General features: G+C 43.6%; 1 protein-coding gene across 4 annotated transcripts in view; it reads right to left on the bottom strand.

Annotated features, from left to right (window-relative positions):
* Window positions 1-18,513, bottom strand: part of exoc3 (exocyst complex component 3) — a 45,146-nt gene extending 26,633 nt beyond the window's left edge. For 2 of the 4 annotated variants that reach the window (XM_069906410.1, XM_069906429.1), the window contains exons 1-4: window positions 18,405-18,513; window positions 15,358-15,403; window positions 5,518-5,675; window positions 398-617 (exon numbers count right to left, since the gene is read on the bottom strand). In XM_069906410.1, the coding sequence (XP_069762511.1) occupies window positions 398-617; window positions 5,518-5,661 (364 nt within the window). In that variant the 5' untranslated portion in view covers window positions 5,662-5,675; window positions 15,358-15,403; window positions 18,405-18,513. Of the gene's footprint in view, window positions 1-397; window positions 618-5,517; window positions 5,696-15,357; window positions 15,404-18,404 lie in introns of all 4 variants that reach the window. The other 2 variants (XM_069906415.1, XM_069906423.1) reach the window with 2 other exon arrangements.
* Between the last annotated feature and the right edge of the window lie 1,865 nt (window positions 18,514-20,378).

The following is a 20,378-nucleotide window of genomic DNA, read 5'->3' on the forward strand; positions in this document are numbered from 1 at the left end:
GCTCAGGCCCAAAATGTTGGTTATGTATTTTTACCGTTGCTACATAAAGGACCCTGTTTGACCAGCTGAGTTTCTCCAGCATTGTGTGTTTTTACTTCACGGTGGCTGCAGACTTTCGGTTTTACTTCATCCCCTTGACATCACGAATTGCCATTACAAATATTTTGTAAATGTTCCTCTGCAAGTACACCTTTCAGCCACTGGCCTGCTGCAATATTATTCTAAACATTTTAACTTAACAGTTCATCCCAGAAATCCAGTCCACGTCAAAACCTGGTACTTTCTCCCCAAAACCACTCCTCTGCTCAGCACCACCTCACCCCTTCCATCTGTTATTTCACCGTGAACTATCATCAAGGACCCATCATTTCACAAAAATTCAAAAGATTGAAGATACCTGAAAATATGTTTTTCAGGTTTTCTACAGCAGCTGCCAACTGGCTATGTTGAACCACAGCATCTTTGACATCCTTCAGGTTCTCTATTGTGTTAATGCTCTGTCTCCAGTCTTTACTGACATCTGCCAAGGAATGCTGGATGTCCTTAACATCATTCAAAGCATTGTGAAGCTGACTGAGCCCAGTCCTTACTCCATCCAACTGGGACTGAATAGCTGCCTGAAACATAATTACAAAGCATGTAAGGATATATATTTTAGAAAGAAAATTAATTTCAGAAGTTCCACTAATTACACCAGTTTCTGACTACTGATAAGGTAGACACTATTTTGGAAACCACTGATAAACATACATATATACACATACATACACATATACATATATATATCTTAGTTTCTGTGCAGGTTTCTTCTTAAAATCTTGAAAATATGCACTTTGTGACTTAAAACTAGCCAATTCAATTGTGAAGCAATTTTCTCTGCTCTTCTGTGAATTCAACATGATACATACACATGAGCAGAATCTGAGAAACACAATAGTTGGAACCGTGTGCCAACAAAGAATTACTGGAGGAACTTAGAGCAGGTCAGACAGTATCTGTGGGTAGAAATAGTCAGTCAGCATTCTGGGTTGGAACTTGATCTTCATGAAGTGTTCAGACAGGAAACAGTGACCGACCATTTCTACCACTGGGTGCTCTCTGACCTGCTGTATCCCTCCAGTAATTCTTTTTTTTGCTACTAGCAAAAGCATCCTGTTGACGCGTTATAACTTGTACATTTGATGAGCGCATTAAGTGTCAATGTCAGTAATAATGAAAGACACGAACTTCAAAATGAAAGTTACTCTGTTGCATTTAAAGTTTAATTATGTTAAAGATAGTTAGTTTGCATTGGTAATTACATGAATTAAAATGGCAAATGTCACTATGCAATTGTAAAGGTTTTTGCGTAATTAAGAGTGAGCACCTGGGAAGGGAATCAAGAATGAATGGGACCAAGACTTGAATACCTGCCTGATGTTTGAGCAAGCCTTCCTTGAACAAATGCCAGAAGACATCCAGCTCCTACTAGCAGACAAGGACTTCTCGGACCCCAGGAAGGTCGTAGCCTGCGCCAATGTGTTGTGGCGAACTAAACAAGAGAACAAGGCCGCCATTAACCAAGTTGCCCACCCCCAGACAGAAGACAGGAGCACCAATCCATCTGGTGTTTCTACCACCAATGCTGGGGAGCTCAAGCCCGCAAGTGCTGCCAACCCTGCTCGTACCATGGAAATCACCAGGCCAGCACCGCTGATGGCTGCGACGGCTGGCCACACGAACAGCCTCTTACACGTGGTGGATAAGACCAACAGATGGCGTTTCCTGGTGGACACTGGAGCAGAGTTGAGCGTGCTGCCCCTGACCGCCCTTGAATCCCGCACAAGAGTACGAGGCCCCACCCTGCGGGCAGTGAACGGCACCGACATAAAGACCTTCGGCACATGGACCAATCAGGTACACCTCGGGCTACTGGCCACTGTGAGAACTGCGCTGTTAGGAGCCGACTTCATCCGAGCGCACAGCCTGCTGATCCACCTGAAGGGCAAGAGGCTCTGCACGCCCGTACTTTCCAGACCCTCCGACTCGAGCCGTCCAATGCGCACATCCCGGGGATAGCAACCATCTGCACACCCAGGAACGAGTACTCCTGCATCCGAGATGGGTTCCCCGCCACCATGCCTCAGCACGGCATCTGCCACTCCACTCAGGGCCCTCCACTCCATGCCAAGGCCAGACGACTGCCACCGGAGAAGCTGCAGTTAGCAAAAGAGGAGTTCTCCTGCTTCCAGGAGCTCGGCATAGTCCACAGATTGGATAGCTCCTGGGCATCTTCCCTGCACATGGTCCCAAAGACCTCTGGGGGTTGGCGTCCGTGTGGGGACTACACCGGCTCAATGATGCAACCACGCCTGACGGATACCCCATCCTCCACATTCAGGACTTCAAGGCCAACTTGCTCAGTGCCAAGGTATTCTCCAAGGTCGATTTGGTGAGGGGCTACCACCAGATCCCCGCACACCCAGAGGACATTGGCGAAACCGCCATCATCACCCCGTTCAGCCTTTTCAAATTCCTTTGGATGCTGTTTGGCCTGTAGAACGTAGCCCAAACCTTCCAGCGGCTCATGGACGCAGTGGGTAGCGATTTGGACTACGTGCTTATCTATCTCGACAACATTCTCATCGCCAGTTGAGATCACGAGCACAAGACCCATCTCTGCACACTGTTCGCCTGCCTGGCTGAATTCAGCCTCACTGTCAATTGCCAGTTTGGGAAAGAGTCGCTACAGTTTTTGGGCCATACCATCACCGCGGATGGGGCAGCACTGTCGCAGGACAAATCAGGGCCATACAACAGTTCTCCAGGCCGGACACCCTCAAAGGCCTGCAGGAGTTCACCAGGATGGTCAACTTCTACCACCGCTTCATTCTGGGGGCCGCACGTATAATGCGCCCACTGTTTACCCTAATCTCCACCAAACAAAAGACACCAAGACAGAGGCCAAGACAGCCTTCACGCAGACCAAGGCTGCCCTTGCGAGCACCACCCTACTGGCCCACTCAGCACTCTTGGTGGACGCATCCGCCATGGCCATCGGGAGCGTCCTTGAACAAGAGGTCAACGGGCAGTGGCACCCGCTGGCGTCCTTCAGCCGGCACCTCTGACCACCCGAGCTGAAGTACAGTGCATTCGATAGGGAGCTCCTGGCCTTGTACCTCTCGATCAGGCACTTCCACTACTTCCTGGAGGGAAGACTCTTCACCGCCTTCAGACCACAAACCACTCGCTCAGGCCCTCGCCATGACTAAGGATCCCTGGTCAGCATGCCAGCATGTTTGCTAATTGGGTTGCACATTTTGGTGTCCAAGCCAACATTACTAGCGACAGGTGCGCCCAGTTCACCTCTGCCCTTTGGGCGCAGCTGGCAAACCGCTTGGGAATCAAGCTCCACCACACCATGGCCTATCATCCCCAAGCGAATGGACTCGTAGAATGTTTCCACAGACACCTCAAGATGTCTCTCATGGTGCAGCTAAAAGGACCCAACTGGACAGATGAGCTGCCATTCGAATGGCTCCGAAAGAAGATCTCCAGGCTTCGCCTGTGGAACTCATCTATAGTGCATCGCTGTCGCTACCAGGGAAGTTCTTCAAAGCAGGCGCCGAATCCGGAGGTGAGACCCCGACCCTTCTGGTGGACCTCCTCAACAGGCTCATCTCACTGACCCCCCCACCACCGACTCACCACGGCAAGCATCCGGCAACGTCCCCAAAAAGCTGGCCTCAGCGGAGTTCGTGTTTGTCCAGCGTGGCCCGCTCCCAAACCCCCCTGCAGCGCCTGTACGAGGGCCCATACAAGGTCCTCCATCGATCGGGAAAGACTTGCACCCTGAACATTGGGAGCAGGGAGGAACTTTTCACAGTCGACCGACTAAAGCCGGTGCAAGTGGACTTAGACCAACCCGTGCAGACGGCCCAACCTAAATGGAGGGGCTGGCTATCCAAACGGCGGGACGTGTAAGCCAGTTCTGGGGGGATTGTGTGGCGGCACACATCTCGGTGAGTGAACCGGCCCCGTTTGTACCACCACGCTGGCAGGGCAGCTGCAAAAGATGGCTCCGTCAGGGCTTGCTCATTGCCTCGTGGCTTAGGCCACAGGTCATGCCCCAGGCCACATGATGAAGTCACCGCTGCATGGGGCAGAACTCCCATTGGCCTTAAAGGGGCATGCGCAAAATTCAAATAAACAGTTCTACTGGAAACCCCACCGAGCTCAGTGGTGTGTTTTCTGTGTGTAGCAGCCACTAGAGTATATAGAATCTGTATGTCCAAAGTTAAACCATCTAATTTTTGTCCTGAGGTTGATCCACTATGTGATAAATATAACATATTTGAGGCCTCTTATTCGTAAGTTTTGGGAATGCCCAAAACAAAGAATTTTGGGAACAATTTTTCCAAACTTTATCAGAGATTCTCATATTAAATTGGAACCGTGCCCTTTTATTGCTTTGTTTGGTAATTCTCAAGAGGAAAAATATTTCCTTTAATTCAACTCAAAAAATAGTAACTTTTACTTAAATGATACCCTACGTGTAATTTTGATGAAATGGGAAGAGCAGAACACCAACTCATATGCGATGGGTACAGATCATTATGCCTTCCTGGAGTTTAGAGAAGATTAGGTATAACATTAAAGCGATCTAGATTGAATTTGACAAGATATGGGGCGCATTCAGGGACTATTATCATAATTTGAATAGATAGGTAGGGATGCTCTGGGAGTTTCCTGTCCGGGAGCTGGGATTCAATTAAAGGGTAGAATTAGAATTGGTGGTGGGCAGGGAGGAGGGGGGGGGGGGGGGAGGAGAGAGCGGGGTGTCTTCTTTTTCTTTATAACCAGAAGATATTAATCCAATTAGATAACCAACAATGAATATGCCGCAATATTAGAATACAAGGTGAACTTTCCATAACAGGATTTCTACTTTCTTTGACCATTGTGTACAAGGCAATGTATCAATCACTAATGATTCATTTTCTGTACAGCATTACAGAAAAGTGATGTAGACAATATATAACATGTAATATTCCTCTCTACCAAATCAATAAAAATATTTTAAAAAGAGTGAGCACCTAAAAAACACCTAAATCCAACTGCATAACATGTTAATGACTCAGAAGTTGCTTTGAAATGCATGAGCTACATTTTCTCCACTTAAGGTAGCCTTACAATAGTAAAGAAGTTAGCATCTATTAGAATTTTATTAATATTGAGAGGGAGCATGACAGAGATTGCTTAAACAAAATTTATAAAAACAAAGAAACCCAGTTATAAATACTGGAATAACTTCAAGAAATAACTTTACTTAAGTGCTGGCATTAAAGTGCTTCCTGTTATTCTCCTACTGGGTGAAATCTTCAGACAGCCATCCGTGACAAGGGAAACTGACTGGCCATCAATAAAATTGCTGCTTACGAGGCAGCACGACAGTAGACATGTTATGGGATTTTTTTTTGTTGGTGCTGTTGTGCAAAGATGTAAAAGGAATGCTTCTTCCTGACGTGGGGTACAAACCTTCAACCTGGCCTCCACGGAGGCCTTCTTTCGAGCTTCTCGTCTGCGATACTGCTCCACTTTGTCCAGCTGATCCGGTCGCTGAAGCATCCCAGCCACTCTTTGTGCGGCTGTCGACACAGCTTCTCGATCAGTTTCTTCCATGTTCACAATGTCCACTGCAAGACAGATGAAATACCTTGAAATAAATGTGGGATATTTATATTATATTTTGTCCATTCTAATATTTTCAGTTATTTTATGTCATTTCATTTAAACTTTGGATTCTGGCATGTCTGACATTGAATAGGAAACATTTGATGATTGTCAGGCATCAACAGATAGACCTCTCATTTGCCCCGATATCTAACCAGACAAGCCTGAAGCTTTTGGGAATGCCCAAAACAAAGAATTTTGGGAACAATTTTTCCAAACTTTATCAGAGATTCTCATATTAAATTGGAACCGTGCCCAGTAATGTCAGTACTACATGAGGTTAAGAGTCCACATGAGGAAGTATACAAGCACAAATTAGGAATCATGGTGGTTTTTGCAAGCATCCAAAAGTGCAACAGACAACTTGTTCCAACTCAATGTCAACAACTCTCTATTCAGCCAGGCAAAGCATTGATGGGAAACAACACTCTTGAAAAACTATACAGTAAAACTCCCAGTATCCAGCACCTATGGGGATTGGTAGATGCCAGAGAAGTGAATTTTCTGGTTGCTTGAAATTGCACATTGTGGGATTGGTGAATAGACCCCTATGGTGCACCAATTATAAACGTTCGTAATTTTTACCTATTTATTTTACTCTTTTTTTTGACCGGTTGCTTGAATTCCAGATAACAGGGTTTTTTTAAATTGTACTTGCCTATAAAGCAAATTTATGAACATAGGACATTTTCACTTTCATACCAACACCTTCTGCAATAATGCCATCCTTCAAGAAGAAATCAGAGAGATTTAAAGAATTTCAAGAGGATTTATCCACAAGCTGAAGTGTCTGCGTGAATTCTCTTCCTCCAAGGTCTGCGCATGCTCAATTTATACAAATTTGTCTTTACTAGATTTCTGGACACTAGGAGCTGGAACGTGGCTGCTGGCAAGCCTGAAATGTAGAGTATTGAACAATACACCACAGGAAGGGGCCCTTTTCCCCGATGGTAGCAGAGTGAAGAGGGCACAGCCTGGGTGGTGGGGGGTCTTTGAGGACAGAGGCTGCTTCTTTAAGACACTGCCTCATGTATATGTCCTCGATGGAGTGGAGTCTGGTGCCTGTGTGATGTCGCAGGGAGAGTTTACAACCCTCTGGAGTTTATTCTTGTCCTGTGAGTCAGCACCTTCACACCAGGCACTGATGCAACCAGCCAGAATGCTCTCTATGGTACACCTGTAGAAGTTTACGAGTCTTTGGTGATGTACTGAATCTCCTCAGGTACCTCACAAAGTATAGCTGCTGGCGAGCCTTCTTTGTGTTTGAATGCATACGATCCACACCCTTCCACTACATATATACACCCATGACCCTGTCACCCATTACCCCCGAGAGCAGACTACCTGAGAAAACTTGCCTCACCCATCCCCTTTAAATTTTACTCCTCTTATTTTAAAGCAATGCCCTCTAGTATTTTATGTGGTTCCAAAAACATTCCGTCCTCTGGACAACCTTGGTCTCCACCCCATCATTATGTTCTGCCTTTTCCCCCAACTCTTGATCCCCATTCGTCAGTTAACCTCGGTGATTCCAAAAACATGGTCTCCTCTGGGCAATCTTGTTGAAAAGTAAACATGTTTCAAGTTGTGGAAACCCAGAGAGGTGGAGACCATGTTTTTGGAATCACCAAGGTTAATTGACGAATGGGGATCGAGAGTAGGGTGGGGGAGGGGGCAAAGGCAGAACGCAATAGAACCACGAGAGACAGAGCACAGCTCTTGTGGGAGACATGAAACAAAAGAAAATGCTAGAAATACCTCATGTTCTTGTCATCTCTGGATTCCAATTCTTGGTGTTTAATGCATTACCATCCAGGGATCATTTGCACTATAACATTCCCGCTCCACTTAAAGTCTAACTTTCTTTTCATTTTTCCTTCCAAACCCCAGCAAATAAATAACCTCAAATTTTCCCTCACATCGCATCACAATTTATCATCATGAACACATCGCAAAATTCATTTTTTTTGAGACAGCATCATAGTTCGACCATATTTCTTTCAACCACATTTCAAAATATATAGTGCGGCTCATTGTTTATTCAGGAAGCTGATGGCAGAGGGAAGGAGCCGTCCTTGTGCCACTGAGTGCTCATCTTCAGGCTACTCTGCCTTTTTCCCAACGGTAGTAGTGTGAAAAGAACATGGCCTGGGTGGGGGGGGTGGGTCCTTGACAATAGAGGCTGGATTCTTGTAGACATCATCGACGGGGTGAAGTCTGGTGCCTGTGATAATCGCAGGCCGAGTTGGCAACCCTTGGGAGTTTCTTCCTGTCCTGAATGCTGGCACCTCCGTACCAGACAGTGATGCTACCAGCCAGAATGCTCTCCACGGCCCACCCGTAGAAGTTTCCGAGAGTCTTCAGTGACACATCAAATCTCCTCAATCACCTCACAAAGTATAGCTGATGGCAAGCCTTCTTCGTGATTGTAGAGACATGGAGGCTGCAGGACAGGCTCCCTCCTTCCTAATTTTAAAAAAAAATCCTTTGTAAATTCTGTATTCTTCTCACAACTTTTCAACCAAATGTCTTCTCTTTCATCAGCAAATTTGGTGAGAGCACACTTAATCACTGTGAGCATCTTTCACTTGGACAATATCTCTAAGTTCTCTGGTTGGCCAAGGCACTGGCTAAAATAAGACCAGATAAAAATAAAAGTCTTTCTGATTTCAAATCCAGTAGTTTGCATTATACACTTACAAAAGTACCGTAGAAATTTAGGGCAGCACAGTTAGGATAAAATCGTATTGAGAGTGTAGGTTGATTGATATATTTGGGTGGGGGGGGGGGGGGGTGGGGGCATGGGCTTGTAGGCCTGTTATTGAGCTCTATGTATACTAAACCATCCATGACAGCCATGATTGCATTCAACCCTCCACTATTCCATGCCTTATGGATAAATTGTTTTTATTTTCTTGTTACCCAGTTTAAAAATGGAAGCTTAATTCTGTGATTCATCAGCAAGATTATTGTAACCCTTCAATTAAGTTCATCTTTCCACTGCACTTCCCCACTTTGAACCTTAAATCTTACACATCGTTACAATAGTTAGTAATGCCATACAGGCATCGTAAAGCTCTGAGTGCTTTCTCCAAACAACTTCTTTGTTTGCACTCTGTCTTCCGGCAACCACTAACAAGAGTTGTCACTTATTTTTAAGATACTATCGTAAGATGCTGTTGGCTGGTTTAGATCAAACAAGATACAGTGCAAGGTTGGCAATCAGTCACGCTCACCAGATTTCTGGTGATTTTGATGCTAGAGAGTTGATCAGCATGAGAAAACAAAAATCGGGGAGGAGTCACGTGATGGAGTAGTGGCCGGTCAGGGAACTCCAGCCCTCTCTGGAAAAGTTTAAAAAAAACACACAAAACACAAAGGCACAAACATAAAAATTAAAACAAAGTGAAAGTAAAGGTGGGAAGAAAATGGCAGCGAAGAAAGAAAAGTCGAAAGCAACGGGAAGAAGGGAAGAAGAAAGAACGTCGGAAGAAGAAGGTGAAGGCCTTACCTGTCCGAGGAGGCTACCGCGGAGAGAGAAGCCCGCTCACTATGGTCAGTTGAAGTCCCGAGCTCGGGACTACAAAAATGGCTCGCGGAGCCAAGTAAAAGTGCGCAACCGCGCATGAAAAAAAAAACACTGACGGGAGGGGGGACCAGTTGAGGAGTCGATCTCCACAGCTGAGAATGACAGCTGCAACACAACAACAGGAAGAGAACATAGAAAACAACGAAAACAAGAGAGAAGAGAGTAAAAAGAAAACAAGGAAACAACAGATGACCAACCCAGAGGAAGAAGAAGAAGAACATAGAGAAATGGAAGAAGAAGGGAAAGGCAAGACAATGGATATATTTTTTTTAAAGAATATATGTAATCAGTAAAAGAATGGCAATTACAAGAATTTAGTGAAATAAAAAGAAGAATTAAAAGTGCTGAAGAAAAAATGAATAGATTAGAGATGGTCATGTCAGATATAGCAAAAAGAGTGGACAAGGTGGAAGAACGAGAAACAGCCGTAGAAATGGAAGTAGAGGACTTAAAAAAGAAATTAGAAGAATCTAATAAAAAAGTTAAAGAGACACAAGAGCTGTTAGCTCAGAAGACAGATATAATGGAAAATTATAATAGAAGAAATAATATAAAGATAGTGGGCCTTAAGGAAGATGAAGAAGGCAAGAATATGAGAGAATTTATAAAAGAATGGATCCCCAGGGTCCTAGGAAGACCAGAATTACAGGAGGAAATGGAAACAAAAAGGGCACATAGAACATTAGACCCGAAACCACAGCCACAACAAAAACCAAGATCCATTTTAGTAAAATTCTTAAGATATACAACAAGAGAAAATATATTGGAGAAAGCAATGAAGAAAATAAGAGAAGACAAAAAGCCACTGGAATACAAAGGCCAAAAAAATTTTTTCTATCCAGACATAAGTTTTGAACTCTTGAAGAAGAGAAAGGAGTTTAACACAGCAAAAACGATCCTATGGAAAAAAGGATATAAATTTATGCTAAAGTACCCAGCGGTACTTAAAATAGTTATTCCAGGGCAGCAAAACAGACTATTCTCGGATCTGGAGGAAGCACAAAAATTTGCAGAACAACTACAAAACAGGCAGAGAGATGAAGACATGTAACGAGAGTAAAAATGACCACGAACTATATGTGTGTGTGTGTGTGTGTGTGCGTGTGTATGTATATATGTGTGTACATGAATGTATCCGTATTTAAAGGAAAATATATAGAGTATAGATAAGAATTAATAAAGGAAAGAAAGGGAAGAGAGGAAGTAAGGAGGGAATTAAGAGAGTGACCTTTGTTATATATGAAGATTAAAATCTTTTCTGGGGGTGGCTGGGTGGAGAAGAATTACGGTCACTGTGAAATCAGTTGACGTTTGCGAATGATTTCGCAAATCCAAATGGAGAGGGGAGATGTGGTTGCCCGACAAGGGACAAAGGGCAACCCAGGAAGGGGAGGGGATAATGGGGTTAAAGGATTTTTAGATAGGAGAGTAATGGAAATATTTTAAGTTTTAGAAATGTTGTCTTATAATATGCTTAAAAAAAAACTGAAATGGATAAGAAGGAAAGGTGATGATGAGGAAACGGAAAGGAAAGATAAACAAAGTATAAGATGGCTATGTTGAATTATATAACTTTAAATATTAATGGAATACATAACCAAATCAAAAGGAAGAAACTGTTAAATTTATTGAAAAAAGAAAAAATTGATATAGCATTCATACAAGAGACACACTTAACTGAAATGGAACACAAGAAATTAAAGAGAGATTGGATAGTACATGTAACAGCAGCATCATATAATTCAAAAGCTAGAGGAGTAGCTATATTAATCAGTAAAAATGTACCAATTAAAATAGAAGAGGAAATAATAGATCCAACAGGGAGATATGTAATGATAAAATGTCAGATATATTCGGAGTTTTGGAATTTACTCAATGTATATTCACCTAACGAAGAAGATCAAAAATTTATGCAAGATATTTTTTTGAAGATAGCAGACACACAAGGGAACATACTAATAGGAGGGGATTTCAACCTTAATTTGGATTCAAACATGGATAAAACTGGGAAAAAAATTAACAGAAAGAACAAAGTAACCAAATTTATAATTAAATCGATGCAAGAAATGCAACTTTTGGATATATGGAGGGAACAACACCCAAAGGAAAAGGAATATTCATATTATTCGGGTAGACATAAAACATACTCAAGAATAGACCTATTCCTGTTAACAGCTCGTATGCAAGACAGAGTAAGAAAAACAGAATATAAAGCTAGAATATTATCGGACCACTCACCCCTGATATTGACAATAGAGTTAGAGGACATCCCTCCAAGAATGTATAGATGGAGATTAAACTCCATGCTACTTAAAAAGCAGGATTTTAGAGAATTTATTGAAAGACAAATTAAAATGTACTTTGAAATAAATACGGAATCAGTGAAAAATAAGTTTATACTATGGGACGCAATGAAAGCGTTGATCAGAGGGCAAATAATAAGTTATGTAACCAAGATGAAGTATTACAACCAGGAAACAGAACAGTTGGAAAGGGAAATAGCAAATATAGAAAAAGAATTAGCAATGAAGGAAGACACAACTAAAAGAAGAGAATTGGCAGATAAAAAAATAAAATATGAAACACTACAAACATATAAGGTGGAGAAGAAAATAATGAAGACAAAGCAGAAATATTATGAACTAGGAGAAAAAATGCACAAAATTCTAGCATGGCAGCTTAAGACAGAACAAACTAAGAGAATGGTATTGGCGTCAAGGAAAAAAGACAAACAAATCACATATAATCCAACGGAGATTACTTAAAACTTCAGAGAATTCTACGAACAATTATACCAAACTGAAAACGAAGGGAAAGAAGACAAAATAGATGAATTTTTAACTAAAATTGAACTACCAAAATTACAAATAGAGGAACAAAATAAATTAACAGAACCATTTGAAATAGTAGAAATACAAGAGATAATAAAAAAACTACCAAATAATAAAACACCAGGAGAGGATGGATTCCCAATAGAATTCTATAAAACATTTAAAGATTTATTAATTCCTCCCCTCCTGGAAGTAATCAACCAGAATGATAAAACACAAAGCTTACCAGATAAAACAGCAATAATTACAGTAATACCAAAGACAGGGAAAGATCCACTCGCACCAGCGTCATATAGACCAATATCTTTACTTAACACAGATTATAAGATAATAGCTAAACTATTAGCAAACAGATTAGCCGACTATGTACCAAAAATAGTAAATCTAGACCAAACTGGATTTATTAAAAAAAGATGAACAACAGACAATATTTGTAAATTTATTAACTTAATTCATGCAGTAGAAGGGAATAAAGCTCCAACAATAGCAGTTGCTTTAGACGCAGAGAAGGCCTTTGACAGAGTAGAATGGAATTATTTATTCAAAGTATTACAAAAATTCAGTTTACCAGAGAAGTATATTAATTGGATTAAAGCATTATATAAGGGACCATTGGTGAAAGTGACAGTAAATGGATATATATCAAAGCAATTTAACTTAAGCAGATCAACAAGGCAGGGATGCCCACTATCACCCTTATTGTTCACGTTAGCTATAGAACCACTAGCAGAATTGATAAGAACAGAAAATAAAATAAAAGGGATAAAAATAAAAGACAGGGAATATAAAATCAGTTTATTTGCAGATGACGTTATAGTATACTTAACAGAACCAGAAATATCAATAAAAGAATTACATAAGAAATTGAAGGAATATGGAGAAGTGTCGGGTTACAAGATTAACGCAAATAAAAGTGAAGCAATGCCAATGAATAATGCGGATTTCTCAAAATTTAAGAAAGAATCACCATTTAGATGGCAAATGCAAGCAATACGATTCCTAGGTATACAAATAAATAAAACCTCGGCCATCTATATAAACTCAATTATTATCCACTAATGAAAAAATTACAGGACGACTTAGAGTATTGGAAAGATTTACCACTAACACTAATAGGAAGGATATACTGTATTAAAATGAACATTTTCCCAAGGATACAATAGCTATTTCAGGCATTGCCAATACACTAGACAGAGAAATTCTTCAAGGAGTTAAAGAAAATAATAAGGAAACTTTTATGGAAAGGGGGAAACCGAGGATAGCACTAGATAAATTAACAGAATGGTATAAACAAGGAGGCCTACAACTACCAAACTTTAAAAATTATTATAGAGCCGCACAATTATGATACCTAACAGATTTTTATCAAACAAGGGAAAAGCCAAATTGGACTAGATTAGAACTAGTTAAAATAGGGGAGAAGATGCCTGAACATATATTATATAAATGGGATGAAAAATTGGCACCACGTAGGAATTCTCCAGTATTACATCATCTGCTCAATATTTGGAAGAAGATTCATGTAGAAAGGAATAAAACAAATTACCAATTACCAAAACAAATAATGACGCAAAATCAGCTAATCCCTTTTACAATAGATAACCTTTCCTTTAGAGAATGGGAGAAAAAAGGGATCAAAAGAATAGAAAATTGCTTTTCAGGAAATAAATTACTATCCTTTGAACAAATGAAGGATAAATATAATATAACTCAAGATACAGTGTTGGCATACTACCAACTGAAATCCTACTTGAAGGACAAATTGGGAAGCAGTCTGAGGTTACCAGAGGGAAGTAATTTTGAATATGTGATTACAGACACAATGATAATCAAAAAATTTATAACAAATATGTATATTAAACTGCAAGAAAAGGAGAATGAGGAAACAAATGGTAAAACTAAACAAAAATGGGAACAAGATTTAAACATAAAGATAAAGAAGGAAGCATGGGAGAAGTTATGCTCTAGAACTATAAGAAATACAATAAACACGAGGTTACGTATGATACAATATAACTGGATACACAGGCTATACATTACACCTCAAAAGTTAAATAAATGGGACCCAACAGTATCTGACAGATGTTTTCGCTGTAAAAAGGAAATGGGAACAACAATTCATGCAATTTGGACATGTGAGAAAGTGAAAAAATTTTGGGAAGATCTAAACCAGATATTAAATAAAATCACAAAAAGCAATATACCAAAAAACCCAGAGATCTTCCTCCTAAGTAACATAAAAAACAAAGAATTTGAACTTGATTTGGATGGTGCACAAAAAAGATTTGTTAGGATAGCCCTAGCTGTAGCAAAAAAATGTATTATGTCAGCCTGGAAATTAGAAGATAACTTGAGAATACAATGGTATATAGAAATGAATAAATGTATTCCACTAGAAAAAAATAACACATAATTTAAGAAATAATATTACAATATTTGAACAAATATGGGAGCCATACATGAAACACAATAGAGAAAACCTACCGGGGACATCTACCACCTAAAATGACAGAAGGAGAAAGAAATGAAAAGAATTGACTCAGTGGAACTTTTTGTTTATTTTTATTGAGTGACAACATTGTTTGACGGGTTTAATGTAACTTAGATTCTGAACTTTAAATGAATGGGAGGGGAGGTAGGGAAGGTGGGACGGGAAGGGGGGGGAAACAAAACTATATATTTGAAAAGAAAAATGTATGTATCTTGATCAATGTGGTTTATAGTGTGAACGATAAAAAATTAAAAAAAAACAAAAATCAATTATTTGATGCAAAATTGCAGTTTGAAATGAATGTATCCCTCACTTCCAAATCTTAAGCTGTACATAATTCTTTACAACATCCCAAGAAGCCCCATTCTATCTCTTCATATTCATTACTCCCCGACTTGTGACCTATACGACTTACATCCATTGCACATACAATTGAAAATTTTAAAAATAGGAAAAAAAAATTTACATGGATTATGTTGTATTTGACAAAGTATAACAGGGATACAGGGCATGTAAGAGGCAAAATGTGCATACTTCGCTTGTTGCATGTGGAATCAAGATGGCCACACCCAGCTTAAGGACCCCAGGATGCCTACGAACAAGGTAAGTATGGAACAGACTCGCCAGTCTTTTCAGAGTCCATAAGAAGCAAAGAAAGATTGCCGACATTTTGGGCTCAAGGAATAAGCAGAACAACTACTTCCACTCGTCCCTCTTATATCCACAAGAATTACCTGCTCCTCTTCTTTTCTTTAACGTCTGATCATTGAAAACACGATCCTGTAAATGGAATTTTGCAACAAATTTTAAAGACAGCATCATTTAGGGCATTATTACCAAGGCACAGCTTGGCTCAGAGATAACATTCTCTCTCTTATAAAGCTCAATCCCCAACCTAGATAAACTTGCTTGACTTTTGAATTTGTCAAGGGGAGATATTAAGCCAAGGCCACCTGTTGACATGGCATTAAACCTTCCAGTCTCCTTCAAGAATCTACTCTGTGATACTGTATTCTTCATGAAGTACAATAAGTCCTTGTTATTTGTTGATCTATTATCCACGGATCCTCATGCAAAAGGTTGAATGCGGGCTCAATTTTAACATTTTAGAGGAATTTGGATAGGTACCTTGATGCGAGGGGTAGGGAAGGTGATGAGCTAGGGGCAAGCCAGGGGGACTGGGCAAAGAAAAATGATTTGGCACAGAGTAGAAGGGCTGTGTTGGGAGCATTAGTAAATATTGCAAAACCATCCACAGTCCTCTCCTGTGGCATCCACGTGAGGCTTTCCATGAAAAGGGCTTCTGCATCCAACCTCTCCTTAATTAGAACTGAAAAAAATGATGTGGAGCAGGAGCAGGGCTGGGCTCCAAGTGAAAGGTACAACATCTGAAAATCCTTCAAGTCATGCCAGCTACAAGCACCCCAATACCCAGGAGTTGAGCACCAACTTGTCAACACAGGATTCTGTCGACACCATGGTTACGTGAAAAAATACACAAATGCTGGAGAAACTCAGCAGGTCAAACAGTGCCTTTATGTAACAAAGGTTAAGTTACAGAGCCAAAGTTTCGGGCCTGAGCCCTTCATCAAGGTGTGGGGGAATGTGAGAAATGTCTGAACAAAAGGGGAAGGGTGGTGAGGGTGGGAGATGATAGGTGGAGGGAGGGGGGTGGGAAAGGTGAGGACTGCAGGAAGTGGGGAGGAATCTAGGCTAGATGGAGAGAGAAAGGAAGTAGGAACTGGAATGAATAGTTGGGGGGGGGGAAGGGGGGAAAAGGCAAGCTGATTAATGGAATGCAGTGAACTCAATGTTCATGCCCCTGGGTTGGAGGGGTCCAGATGAAAAATGAGGTGTTGTTCCTCCAATCTGCGGGTGGTCAGGGTTGGGTAGTGTGAAAGGCCATGCATGGACAGACATGTGAGCTTGAGAGTGTGATTCAGAATTGAGATTGTTGGCTATGGAGAGGAGGTGCTGGGCGAAGTGATCTCCTAATCTGCGACCAGTCTCTCCAATGTAGAGAAGGCCACAGAGGATGACCGGATGCAGTAAATGAGTACTTTGGAGGTACAGGTGAAGTGTTGCTTCACCTGAAAGGTCTGTTTGGGACCTCGGACCGTGGTGATGGAGGAGGTGTGGGTGCAAGTATTATACCTCCTGTGACCATAGTGGAAGGTGCCGGGGATGGGGGGAGTTGATGGGTGGGGAGGAAAGAGCGCACAAGGGAGTCACGGGGGGAGCGGTCACTACAGAAGGCTGAGAGGGGAGAAGGAAAAATGTCAACAAAAGTTGGGCCTGTGAATTTGGAGACATCTCCAATCTGACAATATCGTTAGCATGAAACTTGTGGAGACCTGGGAAAAGTTCAGCAAAGTCCCTCTCTCCTATCAGCCCTGATAAAAAAAAACATGCAAACTAATTTCAGAAAATGAGGAGATCATGTTAATGAGGTCCCTAGTGAGATTCATGTTTTCTTTTGGTATCCCCAGAAGGTCTGGCAAACAAATAACAGACTGAGTGTAGCACAGCACAGAACAATGAATTGGGGAGCAAAATATTCCAAAGCAGTATGCAAAAACCTGACTGATATTCAAATGCAACCTTGGGCTCTAGCAAAGTACACCAGTAGTTTGGGACAGTAATCACTAACGAGATATGTAAAATCCTGAGGGACAGGCACAGCATGAAAAAACAGTGACAGGCACCAATCTTGCTGGTGTAGTAATTGAAATTGTAATAAACCCCAGGCTGCCAGAGCCTCAAACTGCGGCAACAGATATAATCAATTATCAAAAACCAGTGGTCAAACCAGGTGGGCTGTCTTTACACAAACAGCCAGAACCCGTGGTTGTTAGACCTTCCCGAACCCCCACCCCCGACCAGCCCGGATTCCCCGCCCACGCACCAAACCAGCCTGGACCCGTCACAACCCTCACCAGCCTGGACACCTCCACACCCCAACGGGCCTGGACACCTCCACACCCCAACGGGCCTGGACACCTCCACACCCCAACGGGCCTGGACACCTCCACACCCCAACGGGCCTGGACACCTCCACACCCCAACGGGCCTGGACACCTGCACACCCCAACGGGCCTGGACACCTCCACACCCCAACGGGCCTGGACACCTCCACACCCCAACGGGCCTGGACACCTCCACACCCCAACGGGCCTGGACACCTCCACACCCCAACGGGCCTGGACACCTCCACACCCCAACGGGCCTGGACACCTCCACACCCCAACGGGCCTGGACACCTCCACACCCCAACGGGCCTGGACACCTCCACACCCCAACGGGCCTGGACACCTCCACACCCCAACGGGCCTGGACACTTCCACACCCCAACCGGCCTGGACACCCTCCCCCCACACCCCAACCAGCATGGAACCCCCCACACTCCAACCGGCCTGGACACACCCCCACACCCCAACGGGCCTGGACCCCTCCACACTCCCGACTAGCCAGGATCCCCTCACCCCCAACACCCCGTAACAGGCCCAGAGAGCCCCCGGCCCGGACCCCCACATCCCCTGGCCGGATTAGAAAACCACCTCTTCCCCCCCCCCCCCCAACAGCCAGCCAGGAGTCCCGATCCCACCCGCACTTCCACACCAGCCCAGACCCCAACACCCCCACCCCCCGCACAGGCTCAGACAATCCTCTAACGGGCCCAGCCCTGATGCCCGGCCGGATTGCAACCCCTCCTTCCGTCCTTCCCAACCACCGACCGACCGACCCGGAGCCCCATCCCCGTCCGGACGCGGTCTGGCCTCACCCTCGGCCGCAGCGGCAACCCAGGGCGCAACGTGCAGCACCCGTAGCCGTACCCGCTCTCACAGGCGGGGAGGGAAGCCGGAGTGCGCGGACCTCCGCGACGACAACTTTCTCCCCTTCCGGAATGCGCTCTGACTGACGGGAAGCATAGTAGATGGAACTCCATATCCCACAATGCCCGGCGACAGGGCAGGGTAAGCAGAGCACCACATAGATGGACACACCTGGAACGCCACAGAGGAGATAGAGCAGATCACAGTTCACCACATAGATGGACACACCTGGAACACCACTGAGGAGGCAGAGCAGATCACAGTTCACCACATAGATGGACACACCTAGAACACCACAGAGGAGATAGAGCAGATCACAGTTCACTACATAGATGGACACACCTGGAACACCACAGAGGAGATATAGCAGATCACAGTTCACCACATAGATGGACACACCTGGAACACCACAGAGGAGATAGAGCAGATCACAGTTCACCACATAGATGGACACACCTGGAACACCACAGAGGAGGCAGAGCAGATCACAGTTCACCACATAGATGGACACACCTGGAACACCACAGAGGAGGCAGAGCAGATCACAGTTCACCACATAGATGGACACACCTGGAACACAACAGAGGAGATAGAGCAGATCACAGTTCACCACATAGATGGACACACCTAGAACACCACAGAGGAGATAGAGCAGATCACAGTTCACCACATAGATGGACACATCTGGAACACCACAGAGGAGGCAGAGCAGATCACAGTTCACCACATAGATGGACACACCTGGAACACCACAGAGGAGATAGAGCAGATCACAGTTCACCACATAGATGGACACACCTGGAACACCACAGAGGAGATAGAGCAGATCACAGTTCACCACATAGATGGACACACCTGGAACACCACAGAGGAGGCAGAGCAGATCACAGTTCACCACATAGATGGACACACCTGGAACACCACAGAGGAGGCTGAGCAGATCACAGTTCACCACATAGATGGACACACCTGGAACACAACAGAGGAGATAGAGAAGATCACAGTTCACCACATAGATGGACACACCTAGAACACCACAGAGGAGATAGAGCAGATCACAGTTCACCACATAGATGGACACATCTGGAACACCACAGAGGAGGCAGAGCAGATCACAGTTCACCACATAGATGGACACACCTGGAACACCACAGAGGAGGCAGAGCAGATCACAGTTCACCACATAGATGGACACACCTGGAACACAACAGAGGAGATAGAGCAGATCACAGTTCACCACATAGATGGACACACCTAGAACACCACAGAGGAGATAGAGCAGATCACAGTTCACCACATAGATGGACACATCTGGAACACCACAGAGGAGGCAGAGCAGATCACAGTTCACCACATAGATGGACACACCTGGAACACCACTGAGGAGGCAGTGCACATCGTGGCTGTGGACCTGATCTGGGATATCACAGTTCACCACATAGATGGACACACCTGGAACACCACAGAGGAGGCAGTGCACAACGCGGCTGTGCACCTAATCTGGGAGATCACAGTTCACCACATAGATGGACACACCTGGAACACCACAGAGGAGGCAGTGCACAACGTGGCTGTGGACCAAACCATCCAAAGATGCACTGCTTCCACCTCCCCACCAGGTACTGACAATGGGGCACTGGCTGCATGGGCACACCACAGAAGTGGCCACCTAGGGGCTGACTGCACATGATGATGGACAGAGCATTTCGGGGTCCGAAACAAATGGCGTTGAAATGTAGCATTCGGTGTCACTACATAGTGTGCATTTAATGCATCTACCGCTTTCCGGTACTCATCCTTTCTTCCAGTATTCAAAAGTGTCTTAAATGTTTCCCGAACTGCGGGTCCAGCCGTGAAAAGAAGTAACGCCCTCCTCTGCGCTTTTTGTTCAACCGTACCGGTATCTAGAAATAGGCCACAAC

The sequence above is a fragment of the Narcine bancroftii genome, chromosome 1 (assembly GCF_036971445.1).
Source record: "Narcine bancroftii isolate sNarBan1 chromosome 1, sNarBan1.hap1, whole genome shotgun sequence".
Lineage (NCBI taxonomy): Eukaryota > Metazoa > Chordata > Chondrichthyes > Torpediniformes > Narcinidae > Narcine > Narcine bancroftii.